The following is an 18838-nucleotide window of genomic DNA, read 5'->3' as shown; positions in this document are numbered from 1 at the left end:
TAAAAGTTCAAGAAGAAGTGGGATCTTTGAGGAACCACACTGAAGGTGAGCTGAGGATCCTTGCCGTTGAAGTCCAAGACAATTTAATACTGAAAAGTTTGACAAACTTAGATTGGAAACAAATGGGCTGGTGGTTCATCTTCGTCCGTGGTTTTTATCTTTTTTATTTGCCAGCAGTGCTGATGTCAGCAGTACACGCCTACCTATGAGTGTAAATTGTTTGTTTAGTTCATTATAGTCAGTAACTTCAGTTGCAAAGTGACGAGAATGTTCCATGTGTACAGAGAGTGTTTCAGATTTTTACATCTAACCTGTTTGATGCGGTTAAATCAAACACAATTTACTTGCTTAGTACAGTTCGTTTGCACGGGTGTGAAATCTGCCAGTCAGCACCTTCAGTGGATACCCCACCAGTGGGCCAGAGGATGCTGCTTGTTTGTTTTGTTTTGTTTTGCCAATTTTGAAATCTAATTTTGTTATGTATTTAAATCTGGTTGGGTGGTCAACAGTGCAGTTTTCTGGACTTTACCTTGTCAGCAGAGGCTCTACAGGCTTTTAATATTGATGACCTTTCCAAACAGCGTAAAAGTCAAACAGGACTGAGGTGTTTGGAGATTGAGACTCCTTTTGTAAACAGTAATAAAGAATGAGGACTAAAACAAAGTCCTGTGAAACCTGTGAAAGCCAGACTGATGTTTTCCATGCGATTAACTGACTTCAGTTTCACAGGCACGGTAAAGATTGAAAAATAAACAAAAATACCAATGTTGACGTAAAAATGAAGAAATGCACCCGGCAATGTACAGATGCTACAGACGCACATAAAAATCTTTAAGACGTTTTATAGTTGAGATGAAAGTTAAAGTGCACAGGATTTGTGAACAGATGGCTTTTATAGAAACTGTTAACTGTTAGTTGGAGTGGTATAAAACTGACAATTATCTAGTCTCCTGGTGGCCGAGGAAATCCTGGCACATCCTCTGGAGAGGAGCTTGTAAAAGCAACTGATTAGAAAAGCAGCATTAACAACAACCAGTGGCAGGACTGTGAGTGCAGGGACAGTTTGAGGCTCCAGTACTAAAATATACACAATATACAGCACATAAATACCAAAATATGAACCCTGGCAGCTATCCTAAGTGGCCACTCAATTCAGTCTGTATCTGTTGGTGTGTGTTACGCCTATTCAGGAGCAGTTTACTACTTATTCCGTCTCCTTTACTGTACCGGAGTTGATGATTGGCTATTACTCTTCTTTCCACCTCCAACCTCAACTAGCCTGGAGTCTAATCTCCATGGCAACTGAGACATTACCTGCAGTTGGGATGAGACGGTGTGACTTGACACCTCAAGTGTGAGGAAGAGGAAGAGTGCACGAGAAAGAAAGAGCGAGTCAGACTGAAGATATTTTTAATGATTTTTTTTTTTTTGCCTTTTTCAATTTAATTGATGGCTGATAGGTGACAGTGAAGAGTCAGTCAGGAAGCAGAGTGAGGCTGCGACATGTAATAAAGGTCCTTGGCTGCAATTAAGCTGGAGATGCTGCAGTTGTAGTATGTGAAATGACTCTGAGCTACACGACAACCGAGCTTGAGCAGGGTGAGATTGGGCGCCTATATTTCAAATCAGTGGTTACTGTATGTAAGACAAAACTGAAGAGGAAATCATAGTGGCTCTAAAGATAGAGGACACACACCTTACCAAGATCTTTATACATATACAGCTGAAAATATCGTGCTGTGTACAAAAATAAATAAAAATCAACACTGCCGCCCCTCTATGATAAAGCACAGTGATGCCCGTTTATCATCATACCCTCGATCTGGGATAGAATTATGACTATATCCGGGATATTCCAGTAAGCGGGCTTCAAGTTTGGGTGTAAAAAATCATTCATTCCCACTGCAGTAACAACTCTAAATAGCCGGAAATGAACACTTTGCTGTTTTTAACTGCCCCTAACGTCCTTTCAATTATGGCTGTACTTGTATGTTGTTTTAAATGAGTTTGTTTTTATGCCTGTCAAAGAAGAATTTCTGTCACTTGTGACAGACAATAAAGTTTATCTTATCTTATCTATCTTAAAACTAGCCTATGTACTGGACCAGCACGATCTACATGGCCTATATCAGACGGTGTGTGAATAACTCAGTGAAGCAGATCTCAGGTGAGCAGGGAAGTGACAAACAAACAAACACATTGCCTGACCGGGGTGTGATAATCTCCCACACATGCCCAACGCTCAGCCCGTGAGCCGTAACGATCAGCCGACCATGACTCCAAACAGGCAAAAGTTACTCCTGGAATCAATTCCGGGGACTGTCGTTATGACAAAAACTGGGATTTCGACTTTATTCTATGAAAATAAACAGGCTGTTTTACTATAGGTTATATAGGAAATGATTCGATATTTTATGATTATAAACGGGATATTCTACTGCACTGCACAACCCTAAAATCAGCCATAACATGAAAAACACCTGCTAAATATTGTGTAGCTGCCTCTTGTGCCACCAGAACTGTTCTGATCTGTCACAACATAGACCTCTGGAGAAAGGAACGAAGCTGCAAGGTGGCGCCTCCATGGATCAGACTTGTTTTTCCAGCACACCTCGTGGACGGATTGAGATCTGGGAAATTCAACTCTCTGTCATGTTCCTCAACAACCCATTCCTGAACATGCTGTGCAGTGTTGCAGGGCATATCATCCTCCTGAAAGAAGCCCCAGCCAGAGAACTGCCATGAAAGGGCGTACGTATGTGATCTGCAGCAGTGTTTAGGTAGGTGTTATGCGTCATAGTAGTAGCATCCACTTGAACGTCTGGAGCCAAATTCAAAGCGGAACATCGCCCGGAACATCACACCGCATCCACCTACGTTCTTCCCACAATGCATCCCGCTGTGATCTCTTTCCCTGGTGAATGACACACACGCTCCTGGCCGTTCATGCAAAAAACATAACTTCATTACTTGGTGTGGTTCCGGTGTTCATTGTTCCGATGCCTTTTTATCAAAGCCAGCGTTTAGGCTTTCAGCAAGCTGTGCTACCGTAGCTCTTCTACAGAACCAGGCCGCCCTTTCCTCCCCATGCATCTCAATGAGCAGTGGGCAGCCGCTTTGACTGGTTGATTTTCCTCGAACCACTTTAGGTGAAACAAACCACTGCACCCCACAAAAGCTGCCGTCTTGCAAATGCTGCGACTCAATCGTCTAGTCATCACAATCTGCCCTCATCAGCCCAGTCAGATCCTCACGTTTGCTCATTTTTCCTGCTTCCACGTCAACTTCAAGTACCAACTATTCACTGTCTTCACAGGTGCCATTGTAAGGAGATAATGTTATTCACCTCACATGCGAGTGGTTCTCATGTTGTGGCTGATCAGTGGAAAGCACAACAAGCGCATGTTGGGCGAAACAGAATCAATTACACTTAGCATTAAAATAAACAGCGGTAACATCGGATCGCGCGGGTCAACCTTCAGTTAGAGTTTGCATTCTTCAGCGGACGAAGGAGAAAGAGAAAAATCTCAAGGTGGAAGACATTCAGAAAGAATACAATAAAACCAGATGAATGCAACACTTGCTCAGTTGTCAACAGCAACTGATTTCAGTCGGTTTCTTATTTATCGTCTTGCTTGCTTTCTGCACGTCACCTCTCCCAGCTGTTTCATAATACCACATTTACAGTTGTGGTTACTCCTGGGCTACATCCCCACATATTGTTTAGTACATATCAAAGCCACCACAGTATTGCTCCAGAAAAGCAGGCTGCACCACACACTGGCTACTCTTTTGTGACCTGTGTGTGCTACATCCAGCCCACTGCAAAAGGCCATTGCTTTTTAGCCTGTGCCAGACTCTTTCATCTCCAAGTATTACTGGACTTTCTATTTGTCACTTAACAGTAGTGACAGGATAAGGCACAAAGGTGCTGACCATCCACCTCCACAATGACTGCAGCAGCCCTCAATGATCTGGACCCTTGAGTCTGTAATGAGCAGGCAGAGCCATGTCTTTTCTCCCTTTCACACTAATACATCTCAGGTGCCTTGCCAACCTAACTGGCACCGCATTCAGCTTCATTTCCATCCAGCTACTCGGTAAGCTCACATTGTGAGAAGTGCACACTCAGCAGAGACGACGAAATGCAAAAAAAAAAAAAACATGTAGTGAATTACCTCAGGTTTGTGTGCTGCGGTGTGTGGGCAAGTAAATGGCGGTAAACGGTGTAAAAATTTCTGCTTTGTGCATAAATGAAGGACGGTCCAAGATTCAAAACAAAGGGATGGCATTTATCAGTGAGCCTTCCAAAAAAAAATTAGCATATTTGAATACTAAGAGTCTCTGCCCCGACTCCACAGCTGCCAGCTCAGCACTTTGCTGTACTCCTTCCTTCTTCATTTTTCTCCCCAGACAGGCTTCCCAATGAACATTTTCTCATCAATCCATCCATCTGCACCGTGGCAGCCTTGAGACTATGATGTGTCTGTCACAGAACGGTGAATGATTCCTGTGTCATTATGACCAGCAGGACGCAACACGTTAATGGAGACGGACAGCAAAAATCTAATGAACTTTTCACCACCAACATTAGAATTATTGTGTTGGAGTTATGTGGAGAGAAACCCTTTTCGTTTATATCCACGATGCCTTAGTATGTCTCTATGTGCTCTTTTCATGCATCTCTAGTGAATAACGCTCAGGCACCTGACCGCACTGCCGACTGGAAACTACAAACCAGAGTGTATCTTATGTACAGTAACACAACTCTAGACCTAATCATCCCCGCTGTGGCCAATTACAGCTACCCTCTGCTTCCTCCTAAGCCAATCCCAACTCTCAGATGGACTCATGACAGCAATGCACACACTGTTTGCCCACACACATGCACACACACACACATACCATTGTGGTGATGAGGAATTGTGGAGAATGATGGACCCGAGGCACTTTTTGCTCAGCTTTGTTTCGTTGGACAGTGTTGCCCAAAGGAAAGTGAAGCCGTTTCCAAATCTGTGTTTGGACTCGACTTCAACTAAGCAGCCTCTTTGGGGCAATTGTTGTCTGTCTGCCTGGTTTACCATTCGTCTCAGTCGGCCTGCCCGTCCAGATTGTCGGACCGTTTTTCTGTATTTATATCTGTGTCTCTGGCTGCGTCTTTATTTGTCTGCTTATCCGTCCTGTTTTGTCCATCTAATAATCGGTCTTTAGAGAAAATAAATGTCAAACCTCCTGCTTTTTGTATCCCTTTTTTTTTTTTGTGCTAGAGGTGAAAAATTTCATTGCAAATTTTATAGTGATTGTGATTTGATTTGTGTAGACGCATTTTTAAAGTCAAGTTAAGACATGTGATAGAACACGACTACACAATATTATCACAACATATTTACTCCTCTACAGCCAAGGATGAGAACGTAAAGATTCCTATACATAGGAATCTTTAAGTTGAAATTGAATAAACAGAGATTTATGTTTATTCGTTTTTTTAATTGGCATAGAAACATAGAAACTTACCACAAAATGTGTGACAAATAAATGCACGATATATTGGCGACCACATCGGTATCGGCCGATATTAGTGTTTTTTTCCGATATATATCAGTATCGGTCCGATGAACACATTTAGCTGATGTGAAAACTGATGATTGTCTAACATTAGAGCCTTCGTCTCTACATTTGATGTTGCTGCTATTTCACAGATGTTTTTACTTAAATGTTTCTGGACTTGAAAGTTAAATATGTTTAAATTTGTTTTACTTTTGTTGGGTAGTAAATAAGACTATGTGGTCTAATTTGGTATGGGCTTCTTTTGAATAGCTTTCAAGTTCTCACGGTGCTTACTTATACTCATTTTTCAGTGTGAACACAAACTGAATATCGACATCGGTGATATCAGTTATCTGCATCATCAGATTGTCGGTATTGGGCCGAAATTTTAATATAGCGCATCACTACAAATAAAATAATAGTTATAAATCATAAAATTATTCCAATCAGAAAATGATGCATCTGACACTGAATTGAATAGGTCATTTAATTAAGGCTTATTGGATTAAATAAAGCAATAATAATGAAATAAACACATAAACCTAACATAGGCTTTGTTGTTTTTTTCCCCCTAATTGCATTGTTTTAAAGCCCAATTTTGATTTAAAATTGATTTATCATTCAGTCCTGCTTTGATAAGACACTGGAGTGCCGTTTAAAAAAAGAATAAGAACAGAAAATGGCAGAGAAAAAAAGGTGAAACTTAGAATTAAACTATCAAGTAAAATTCTGAACTTTTACATATCAGAAGTTTTGAAAAGTTGGTACCATAACAAGTGAACATCAGCAGCAACAATGAGATCAACACAAAACAACTGTCTGGAAATACTATTAAATCACAGCAATAATATAAATCTAGTAATAATACATTTTTTTCTGAATGTGTTTGTTGATTTGCATCTTAAGTACATTTTATATTTAACACTTGAGGTGTTACGTAGAGTACAAGGTCATCAGTTTAACCCTTTCCTGTCTGTTCACTGACTTTTGGTGAGAACTGTATCTGCATGACCTGGTGTTGAATGCACACAAGTCAGAAAGTGCAAACCTAAAGCAGACAAACAACAAAGAAGTGCAGCAGATGTTTTGTGTTTTCACTCGAATTTGTTAATTCTTTGAGGAATAATGTTTCTTACCCCCTGAATATATATCACAGTGCCAACAAACAGAAAACCAATACTTCACTACAGTTGTGTGCTTAGACGTGAGGCAAGAAATACGGCTGTTAAATATATTATTTGAACTGCACATCACGACAACGCAAGAATGCACTTTATGCATCAGTACGCCGCTAAAAGCTAAAAAGAGTGCATTATGCTTTAAGTTTAATTTATGGCCTTACTGAATAGACCTTTTACAGTATTACATTAATACTTGCAAACGTGTCGGATTCATTGTAACAAGCGTAAAAGCCTGAGGGTAGCTGTGAGTAAAAAAAAAAAACTAAACTAGAATCAATAACCTGAATAGATTTAAGGGAAACATAACAGACATTAGTAAGTAGATGATAAAAGTCAGCACACTCCGCGAAAGCCAAACTTTCTTATCGACTTTGCTCAACCTTCTGAATGTTTTTGTCTTGCCCAAGGCATGGGCGAAAGGAAATGAAAGATGTAAGAACAAAAAGTGATACATCAACAAAAAAATGACTGGACATGCTGCATAACCTTTTTGTTCTCCACTGAGGACATCAGAAGGCAAAAGTTGATGTAGTAGTTCTCACACAAGTGTCTTTAATGGACTGACTCAGGAGCCACATTTTTCCCCCCCAAAGCCATTCCGTGGGGGCAAGGTGTACAAAACAATTGTTCATGCCGGTATGCCAGAGTATACTGCACATTCACCTAAAACATCACAGCCCAGGTTCTGAGACAGACCAATTTTATAATGTAGGTCCCAAGACGCTACGGCGACACGCATGCAGCGAAAATTCATTTCAAGTCTGACAAGCGAACTCAGCCTTGTGGATGTCCCTGCCATCTCTTAAGTCATTTTTAAGTATAAAATCCCCACAAGATTTTCCCACTTTCCCCCGGTCCCTGCAGACGTGTTATATGTCTGCAAAATGACGGCCAAAGGCTGCGCGTCAATACAATGCTTCTTCTATGATTTGTGAGTGTTGTCGCGGGCAGGGCACAGTCTAAAATGCAGAGAACAGCGGGGTCTCTGTAGGCATCATTATATTGATCTATACCCTGTACCTGTGTCATCGCGGTGATCAACGACGGCAGAAAGACAAAGACTATTGGGCCAATCAAGGCTGAACAAAGACGTCGCCCCGCTACGATTCAGTCGTCTTCGCACAATATGCCTATTCATAATTCTGCTGTATAGCATTAACCATCCGTCTTCATGGGAGATGACAACCTCCCGTGATTTATTCAGTCTCGACCACGAGGTAGATTGCATAGATTGGACAGAACAAGCCTGAGGGATCTTTCCCAACATGGCAGATTTACATCCATCCAGCTGTCTGCCGGCGTATGTGTGTTGGCTCTACAGCTGTATCCGTCAGCAGAAACATGTGCGCATGCTGACACGGGATAAAAAAAAAGACACACCATCGCAGTCCCACTGACAGGAAGCCGGGTAGCGTGTCAATATCAGATCGATACAGCGACAAATAAATCAACAGGACCTCAGCATCCTCATGCCTAAATCTGTGGGTTAAGTGGGAATGAGGTATAATTAGAGTGCAGGAATACAAAATCCAAGAGCACGATGATAACAAGAGGGCCGCAAAAGGTCATCGGTTTGTTGGCACAGCTGTCATCAGGGGTCACATTTGTAGTCTTCCTCACAAAGATGCAAAATACAACTGTGGCATGGTGAAATCGCTGGAAGTAATTTATACAAGGGGAAGAAAGTAAACAATGGTGCAGGGTCACTTTGGTTAAAATAATCAACTGTTAGTTCACTGACACTGCGGATCGATAACCTTTACCTCTCAAAGCAAACATGTCTCCTTGTCTGAATAATCCCTGTATTAATGAGCGGCGAGTCAGCTAGAGACATGCAACCTACTGCTTTTCCATACACATGTTAACATTAAGGCCTTGATGATGGAGCAGTGGGGTGAACGTGGATCACCACTTTGCACAAAACCAACTGTCACCAACACGTCAAACACCGCAGCACTGCTTTGGTAGAGGACTCACCCTTGAAGCTCCTTGACAGACATGGAGATCTTGAGATTGTGTCCCAGAACATGGAGGGCAGTCAGGATGTCAGCCCACTGGACCATCTCACCCAGAGGTCCCCCCTTCAGCACCTTGGGGCTGAAAACATCTCCAGACTCCTCCGTTAGGAAGCCCACATGGACCAGGATCTGAAAAAAACAGACAGGGAACTCAATGTTGCAGGGAATTAAGATGAAGGTACGGAAGCCGAGAGCGGTCATGGCCGCACATTTTTTTAAAAGGCATTTTCTCGAGATAACGAGATAATTATCCCGTTGACAGTTTCTGCTGTCACTTCAGCCTTCATCAGAAGTTGTCGGACTTCCTGGTGTGACGCATCTTATATAGACAGCTGACCGGGAACTCCGACATGATGTGTCATGAGAACAGCTGACCGGGCACGACGGTGGTGACTGAGGATGGAATCCCAGGCGTGTAGGAGGTCCCACACACCTGGGATCCCATCCTGGACCGGGCACGAGCGGGCAAACACAAACACCAATTATCACGTTTTCACGAGAAAACGATTCATGTTATCCCGAGAAAATTAACTCGTTATCTCGAGAAAGCAGCGAAGAAAGAACAGAAGCGGAAAACGACCGCTCTCGGCTTCCGTATGAAGGTCTGTGGAGAAGGTCCACAAAAAGCTGCTCTTGAGAACATCATGGAATGTAAAAAAAAAAAAAAAAGAAATTCTAGTTTCTTACTACTTCAATCTTATTTTTGTATTTAGTTTCTGGCAACATGCTCCTCTATCCAAAGTGGGTGCTGCGATCTGATAAAGATTACCACCAAAACAGCAATAAAACAGAAGATAGACACTTTTCTTTAGATACAAGATCAGCATGTGAGTGCATCTAAAACTGTGATGTTAATCGTAGTAATCCATCAACAGGCTTAAGTACACCCTCTACAAACATACAGCGTTTAAACGTCCAGTAACTGCATTTGATATTATGTGTGTATACATTAGTATTATTTGTTCTGAATTTATGGTTATCAGGTTTACAAATCCTGTTCAAGATATATAATTACTCAATTTCCCCGTGAGTTACCATCATAAGCCTGACACCATCCAGTCATTCTTAGCATGTACCACAACACACAGTCCTGTGAGAGTGATGCCATCAAACACTGCTATGAATAGTTTTTGTATGTAACTCAACTTTATACAAAATACAGCAAACAGAAAAAAGAACAACTCAATCCAGTCAATATGAGGTTTGACCAATCATTGCCTTCAAAATGGTACAAAATTTCCTTGGTAGTTTTTCAAGGATCTTCTGTGGATTCAGGATGTCTCTCTTTGCCTTCTGTCTCTTCATGGTGTTGAGATCAGGGCTCTGCAGGAGCCGTAACATCTGTTACAGGACGCCATGTTCTTTTTGTTGCCGAAGATCAACTCCGGTTGTGTGTTTGGGTTCACTGTTTAATGCTGCCGAATGAATCTAGGACAGATCAAAACGCCTGCCTGATGCTGCTGTGTGCAACATGAGACCTAAAACATACGTAGCATAAAGAATAAAATAACAAACTTTACCGCCAACATCTATATTGACGGGAGTCTAATTAATATACACACAAAGTGTATCATGCTAAGGATAAAGTACATTAAATTTAACCCAATTTTATTATATTATTTCTATATTTGTGCACACTGAATAAAGTTAAGCTCTCTGAAAGTTAAGCTTCTGCTGTGCAAACCGTTTTAATGACTTTGAGGATTAGAATCATTAGAATTTCAGACTCTTCGAAAAGGAAATTATGGCAACTGAAAAGTAATTCTTTGAAATCCCCTATGAATTATCTCCTCATGCTCCAATGGAATAGCATGCACAGGCTAAAACTCCAGCATTATGTACTTTACTGCGCAGCTCATTCCATATGCAACGTATGCCCGTACAGATAACCACTGGAGCAAACTCCCAGCAATCCCAAGGGAAAATCTCCTTTGTTTCAAAACATCGCATGAGGCACGTGGAAGGAATCGTCACGGTTTAAATGCGACATTGTTGTACAACTTTGCACATACAACAAGCCGCAATCCTGTCATGCATGTCCACCTAGCTAATGCATAATTAGTGCAACCCACCGGGAAATGAGCAACACGTTACTTTTCACAGCGGATTAGACACAGCCATGTCCAAACGTTGCACTGCTGAGTAATCCTGATTAACTAACGCAGCATGAACACCTCCAGCTGCTTTTGCTGGCAAATGGAGCCCACAACTTTGACCATGCAACATACATAATGAGCTTAAGGCCAACTGAGAAGAGTTTGCCAGAAAGTTTTCACGGCGATTGCTTACCGTCTCCCTCCCTCTCTCTCTCTCATTATATGCCTCTGACTCCACTTACATGCGAGTGCATGAGTGTGTCCTGCGTCTGCACTTTCGCAACTCTTAACTTTGGAGGTATTAATTAAAAGCTTCCGAGAGCTTGTTTAGAAGCGGGTGCATTCTCTTATTTCGCTCTCCCCCTCTTAATTATGCCACAATGCGTTCATGTTGAAGGAGCCAAAACAGGCACCTGCACACAACAAACATACTGATTTTACATATGAAGCACCGTATAAAACATGGTGTCTGAATGACAAAAAACGTCTGCTGGATATCGACCTGCAATAACGGTTATATCATAATTTATGTTCATCATTTGGACCAAGTGGGAAAAGGTTGTGAGTACAACATTGACATGTCATCATATTTTATTCAGGTTTTTGCAAAGCATCTAGCAATTGTGGAGCAAAATTGGCTTTCAATTTGAGCCATGTTTGTATCCACTGCATGAAAATAGGTCACAAATATACTCTTTTTGCTCTTGTTTTGGTCTCAACCCCCTCCTAAGGGACATATTTTTGGCTCTTCAGCTGCTAAATGCTTTTATGTATCGGTTTAATATGAGGGGAGCTGCACCAACAAAACTATGAATATATCAGTTATATTTATATATAGCTGTGTGTTGTAACTAAATCCATCCAGCACACTACTAAAAGTCATTTTACTGATGCCCTCACATGTACAAATTGTGCATAAAACCCTGAACAATGATGTGCATGCGGCAGAGTCGAGCTCCAGCGAGACTCCAGCTGGCGTGAAAAATCCCCTGATTTAATAAACCTGCTCTATTAACTTCTGCTTCATAAAAAAAGATAAGTGAAATTTAATTACAGTTTGGGTGGCAGATGGCAAGAGTGAGAATACATGGCACCAATACCGTTCACTGCCTTGGCTTGGAGGTGGCGGTGGTGTTGGTTATAGGGTGTATCACACAAACACTGGCAACCACGCAAAAAAAAATATAAAAAATGGAGACAGAAGGAGCCCAATTTCACATACTGGCAGCACAAGTAAAACTGTTAAATAAATATGAGGAATATCACACAGTGGCTGCAGAGCTGAATAACTGTGGACTGGATTTTTGTTTTTTTTCCAAACTGGCATCCACACACAAATGCAAAGCTAACAGGAAGAGAAAAAGGGTGCTTTGTAGAACCTGGCAACTTGCTCACGATCCAGTCTGCTGAGGAGGGAGTTCTTTCTAATAGACAGCGTTCACCTCCAGTTATTAATGTTAATTCCTCTGTATGAAAGCAGAGTTAAAGGGGGGAAGCACAATGAAAAGCAACACTGGAAGAGTAAAATTCATATCACAGGGATGGAATCGATAGAGATAAACCAAACACACTCTCACCGAAAGGACAATCTTGCATATTTGCCCACGGACTGAAGATGAAGAAGCAGCAAAAGGCACACGATGGGAAGTCAGCAACAGACGGAGTGATTCCGAAGGTAAAGCTTTACTTCCTTATGAACTCCTTTGTCACGGCCAGCTGCCTCCCTCGGGAACCGAATCACACGCGAGAGAGTGGAGCTCTTTATTCGGTGGACTTATGGTGCTCCCAGATGGTGTGTGTGTGTGTGTGTGTGTGTGTCTTGGATTTTGTTTGCTTTGGTTTGTTTGTGTGTATTTGCTTCGCGTCGACATACATCAATGAACTCCAGTCAGAAATCCTGCGCGTAAACGCTCGCCGTGAGCTCGGGGGATCCTCAAAAAGATCTAAAGCTACTTTCTGCTGTTTAACATCCCACGAGGATTGAACATAAAGACCCACTGAGACTAAAACAGCGGTACAATCGCTCGCTCACCTTTACGACACCCCCGTGTTCACGCATCACCCATCTCATTAAAAACTTGAATCAAGGTGTTTTCCCAACATCTTCCTCGTGCCGGATGCTGTGTGATTGCACAACAGGGGAAAAGTAAATCCGCCGCCTTTCATGCGCCGATGTTAGGAATGTTTTATGTAATGTGAGCGTGTTTCTAAGTAAAATCCTTGGAAGGTCCTTGGTGCGTACGTCGGAGAGCAGGAGGGTAGAAGTGGCCTCTCAAGTATGTGGTACCACTCCAGTGCTCTGCTCTGCTCCACTCATCACTAACAGGCTAACGACACAAGAATGCTAATGCTCGTCTCGGCATCTGTTAACGCAGGACCTCACATGGATGCATGTGTGTCTCGGTGTGTGTGTGTGTGAGACCCTGTTCTCTCATGCATCATGGCCCTTAAGAAGGTCGCAGCTGTCCGACGGAAGGCCACGGGTGGCAACACGAGCTGGCACTGACAACCATCCCCACTATACCCTTAATTTCACCTTCTGTCTAATCCCTCTTTCATGGCTCTACAGACTACTTTTCCCCCTTTTTTTATTTCTACTCACGTCCCCCTCCCCTCCTCGTTGTCACACAACCTGCTTCCTCCTTGCTTTTTTTTTTTCCTCCTTTTTCTTACATCCGCCTCCTCACTTCACCTATCCTTTTAATCTCCTCCACTGTCTGCAGTTCGTCAGTCATAGGTCAATTAACCCTCAAGAGGGCAGACGCAGGGAGACGGGTAATTTACGGTTTGGCAAATGCTGACAAATTCGCTAAACGTGCATGCTCGACGTTCACCGAGAAGCGCACAAAGTCACCGGCTGAGATGCTAAAACGAGCACCCGACAGGCAGGTCTTTGAATACGTACTATCTAGTCGTTCATTATGCAACCGTTTAGCAGACTGTGTGTCCTTTTATGACTAAAAAGCGGAACAGCATTTTGTTCCACAAATAAAAACTAAAAAAAAACAACTTCAGCTTCGTAATAATGGCTGAATAGGTTGACCCTGGCCTTTGATTAAGCTTGAAGGCACTGGGGGGGGAAATCTCTTAAATATGTTGCTGCTTTGAAAGCAAAGTACAGCAAAAGGTTGACTGTTTCTTCTCTGAACCTCACAAGCGCGAAGGAAATTGGAAGATTAGTCGAAAAAAAAACACAAGAGATTTCCCAGAATATTTAAGGCATCCTTCTACTTTCGCTCACTCACTCAAAAGATCACTCACTCGCAAATATACTTGACTGCAAAAAATCTCTTCAGCTGTGACTTTAAGGTAAAAACCCTTCAGAATTGCATTTCAAGTGTCCACAGTCACTCCGATACACACTCGCACCTTGCACCACTTCCTGTCCTTGTGTCTGCCAGCGACAGTTAAAAAGGATCATATTGCTTCGCCTCTCACTCTCCCTCTTCCTCTTGATCTTTCCTGCCTCCATACCCGCTGCTCTGCTAATTTATTCTTTTTCTGAGTAAACATCCACTCTGCTTACAATCAAAGAGAAAAGCCAAACAAGGAAACAGAAATGAATCAACCCCATTGGAATAGCAACAGAACTCGAGTAGAATGCCGAAGCTGCTGCTGCTGGAAGAAAGGGATTGTTTCGGAGACAAAGGGCAGGGCTGTGGTCAAGTCGCATCAGACGTTGTTTTTTTTAGGGGATCAGAGTTAATTAAAAATCAAACGGTGGCTCCGTTTCCAAAGCTGAAGTGATGTGAATTTATTCCAGCGTTCAAGTGAAAATGAATCTCCCTGTGAGGGAAGCGGGTTAAGCGTCAAAAATAGAAAATTTGTCTGGCACGGGCTGAGATCTGTTTTTTTTTTTTTTTAAATAAAATGTATGGGATTCTGGCATTGGCTTTTATTGCCATGATATCCAATTAGCAGTCAAGCATACGCGCAGACCCACACAGACTGACAGCAAGCACACAAACACACACGTTTCTTACTTCCGTCTCTAATTATTGTGATAAACAGCTTTCGACAGCCAAGGCTAACTCTTACAAACACCAGGACATCTGCTGTTGCGATAGCAGCAGCAGCACTTTGTAAGGCGTATAGGCAGTTCAAGCAGCCACGAAGCCGTGATAGAGGATAACAAATCCCCTCAGAGCAGTACAAGAAAGGAGAACATCAATCACGGTGACAGAGGACTATTTTCACCCTTGTTAACTTATTTTAGAAAGAGATGGGGGCAGAGAGAGAGAGAGAAATATTTTGGAAAAGAAGAGGCAGATTGCGCGCTTCGTCTGCCTTCTCGCATTACCTCGTTCATTTGTCGTTATTTTCTTAACCGGGCGATTATGAGCTGGGCGAGAGATGCGGTAAGTAAGCGATGTAAAGAAGTAGCTCGGGGAAGGTTACACGCCGCGAAATATGTCTGAGAGTCTTGACGTTTTAATCGCAAAGCGCTGTCGCTGACATTTCGAAAAGCGCGTTGTTAAATTAATTCTAAACCAATTTAAACACCCCACATTCACACGCACCTTGGGTTCTCCACAGTCCCACTGTTTAGCTCATCTCTGTGGCGCCTCACTCCCCTCTCTCTCTCTCTTCATCAATCCTTTCCTCCTCCATATTCGAGCGTATCATCCATCCCTCTCCTGTCCTTCCACTCTCATCTTCTCCCTCCAGCAGCAGACCATACCTGACATCTCCTTATAATCCTCATCTTTCCTCAACATCATTCCTTACCTTCCTACTCACTTTCATTTCTTCTCTCCCATTTATCCGTGAATCTCTGGCTTCCTCTCGCATCTTTGACGCAAATGGCTACTAGCAGGATCCTGCACAGCTTCGGCTTCGACCAGTTTTATAACATGATGCTGCCAGTAATGCATATTTTTTGAGGAATATTTTTGTGCAGACACATTAAGACAGTTGCACGCAAAAAAAAGCACAGGCTGCACTGATGGACGACAACCTATCATTACCTCCTCTGTGCCTTTCCTGAACAGCTATTGTCATTCAAATGGAGAGCCGTGAAGAAACATCTAGAAAAGCTGTCGATCTACTGCATCTTTTAATTCCTGCAAATATACTAAAGCTGGTTTAATCAGGTGCTGTGTGTGTGTTTTCATGTTCCACAGCTGTGTTGTCCCTCCTCCTTCTCCTACCTTCATGTAGGTGTTATTGTGTTGGTGTGTATTGACAATGGTGGGAAGTGTGATTGCTCTACTCCATTCTTCTCTTACCTTCTTCTGGTCCCTCCACCGCTGCTCCAGTTTTGCATCCAGACGGTTGGCGGCCGTCGCCCACTGCTGTGTGAGGCGGCGGATTCTGCGCTTCATGAAGCTGAGGGACTCCTTTCCGGCCCCGACCTGGTCCAGCAGTACGGAGAGATCTGTGCGGAAGGCGGCCTGGGAGGGTGATGGACAGAAAGCGAAATGAAAGATGAGAGGAAGTGAAGCGAAAGTGTAAGAAGGTGGGAATTTGGCAGAAAGGGGAAGCCAGACAGTTCCTGAGGGGTTTGCATTTTCCAGCAATATGAGTGTTAATGTCAAGTTTCCAGCCACGCTTAAAGTGGGAACAGTAGCTATTGTAGCCTATGAAGGTAGATTCTGTTCTTGTATATCATTCCATATTCTCTGCAAATGCACATTAGTAGAAGAATAAACCATTTTGCAGTGTCACATCAGCAGTGGAGAGGCAGTTAGTGTCAACATTCTTTAACTAACGCTATAAATCAAGAGTTTTCTTCTCTGAGAACAACCTTGGATTAACCATGTTTATATGAAATATACAGACATCCATTATCTATACACCGCTTAATCCTCACGAGGGTCGCGACCCAGGGTGAAGGCAGGGGACACCCTGGACAGGCCGCCAGTCCACTGCAGGGCCACACCCAGAGACAGACAACCAAGCACACTCACACTCACACCTACCAATTTAGAATCACCAATTAACCTCAACATGTTTTTGGACTGTGTGGGAGGAAGCCGGAGAACCTGGAGAGAACCCACGCTGCACGGGGAGAACATGCAAACATCACGCAGAAAGAATCCGGTGCCCCCACCGGGACGCGAACCGGCGACCTTCTTGCTGCGAGACAACAGTGCTAACCACTGCAGCCCAATATACAGACAACATATGGGATTAAAGTTCAGATATAAAGATGGAGATGGAGAGTTTTCATCAACACTGACATTCTGCTTCACATCTTGCTGCTGTCACAGTTGTTAAAAGAAAAAACAAAACACATCAGAAACGTAAGTGATAACATTCTGTGGCCCCCAAAAATGGGAAAAGTACATCTATATATCAATGCGTGTATGCAGTTAAGACCCTTTTTCCATATTTTAAGCATCTAAATCCACATCACTTTATTATTACTGATTTGCCCCACAGGGCACATTCGTCTGTACTGTGAGGAAAGCGGTTATTAATTAATATCAAAACACAGGCCGGGGAATTGGCCTGCGATCAAAAACAGTCGATATTAGTAGCTATAAAATTATGCATGAAGAATTTTGCCTTTCTTAAGGTCAGCGAGGAGACGGATGTATCGCATGACCCTGAAAATGGCTCACACTGCGTCAGTGTGTATTAATTTGTGTGGAGGGATGGTTCTGGACTGCTCCCTGACCCCAAAGTCAATGTGGAGAAAAACAGAGGCTAGAGGATAATGATGAGGAGGATTAGGCCTGTTTTAATTAATAGGGAGCGAACAGGGTCAGATGAAGGTTAACAATTATGTAGTAATGGGGGCAGACTGCTCACACTCCAATTACTCAACAGCTTCTTCTGAGCAAAAGGATTCCTATTCTCTCTCTGTTGAGTGCTACTCCCGACATGTGATTGACAATTGGACGACCTCTATTAACCACTCTTGGTTTTTAATTTTCTTTCGCCGCCGGTATTAAAGGCGGTCTAAAACTATAACACAAAGGCAACAATTTGCGATGAACGACAGAGTGAGAAAAATGTTTTTGATGGTATTTTTTGTTTTTGAAAAGGCTGCAATTATAATACAACGCTCCTATTTTTCAGCTCCAGCAGCCAGCTAAAAGCAATACCGCTTGTCTAAAGTGTTGTTTTTTTTTCTCCCCCTCTCTCGCCTGACACTCTCCTCTCTTGACTCTCCTCCCTATCCTTTACAGGACTGAAGATTTGATTGTTCATTTATCTGCAAGCGTTTAATACTGTGGTAAGTAATTAACATTTAAGGACACCATCTGCTGAACAGATGTTTGTTTAGGTGCCAGCAGTGCAGAAAGGCAGAACAATAAAGCGCTTTACAACAAGCGATCATCGACATGCTGGTGACATGTATTACTTGTGTCATAGAACAAAAAAATTTTCTTTGATGTCACACGATGCATATTCTGAAGGCGCTAAAAAACAGTCAACATGGCTTCCACAGATCATCTCGGGTGGCCAAACTGGGCCAGCAGCTTTGATTTGTCCCTTGAAAACACAAAAATATGTGAACAGAGCAATATGCAGCAAAGGCGACTCCTAATTATTGCTGCATTCATCTGCATTTTTTGGCCCTCATTGCTACGCTCACAGGATTTTACTAATTTCCAAAAGAACTGTTGCCCTGATTTATTTTTACCACTGCAGTGTCTTTCCTTTGTTAATATGAGCAGGCCAGCAAATGTCCCAGTAAGGTCACTATTATTAAACCATGAACTTCAAATCAAATGAAATAAACATATCCTGTTATATTTAACAAAGTGTCCTATTAATTATAATTAAGCTTAAGCAAGTTTAGTTGTGAACAAAAGTTTTTTCTTGTAAAGACTATGCATTTCATGGCAGCTACGAGTTTCCAATGACTTTTATAAGTCTGTCATAAAAAGCAATCATCCGTCCATCATCTATACAACACTTAATCCTCATTAGGGTCGTGGGGGGCTGGAGTCTAACCCAGCCGACTTAGGGCGAAGGCAGGGGACACCCTGGACAGGTCGCCAGTCCATCACAGGGCAGACAACCAAGCACACTCACATTCACA

At 42.6% G+C, this 18838-nt stretch overlaps 1 protein-coding gene across 1 annotated transcript in view; it reads right to left on the bottom strand.

Moving 5' to 3' along the window:
* The window catches only part of LOC103354903 (alpha-1,6-mannosylglycoprotein 6-beta-N-acetylglucosaminyltransferase B-like), a 126652-nt gene that overhangs the window by 46250 nt on the left and 61564 nt on the right, over positions 1-18838 (bottom strand). The window contains exons 7-8 of the mRNA XM_008278498.1: positions 16071-16235; positions 8706-8875 (exon numbers count right to left, since the gene is read on the bottom strand). Of these exons, the coding sequence (XP_008276720.1) occupies positions 8706-8875; positions 16071-16235 (335 nt within the window). The remainder of the gene's footprint in view (positions 1-8705; positions 8876-16070; positions 16236-18838) is intronic.

The sequence above is a fragment of the Stegastes partitus genome, unplaced genomic scaffold (assembly GCF_000690725.1).
Source record: "Stegastes partitus isolate 25-593 unplaced genomic scaffold, Stegastes_partitus-1.0.2 Scaffold124, whole genome shotgun sequence".
Taxonomy (NCBI): Eukaryota; Metazoa; Chordata; class Actinopteri; family Pomacentridae; genus Stegastes; species Stegastes partitus.
The sequence above is the reverse complement of the archived record's forward strand: the minus strand, read 5'-3'. Positions and strand labels throughout refer to the sequence as shown.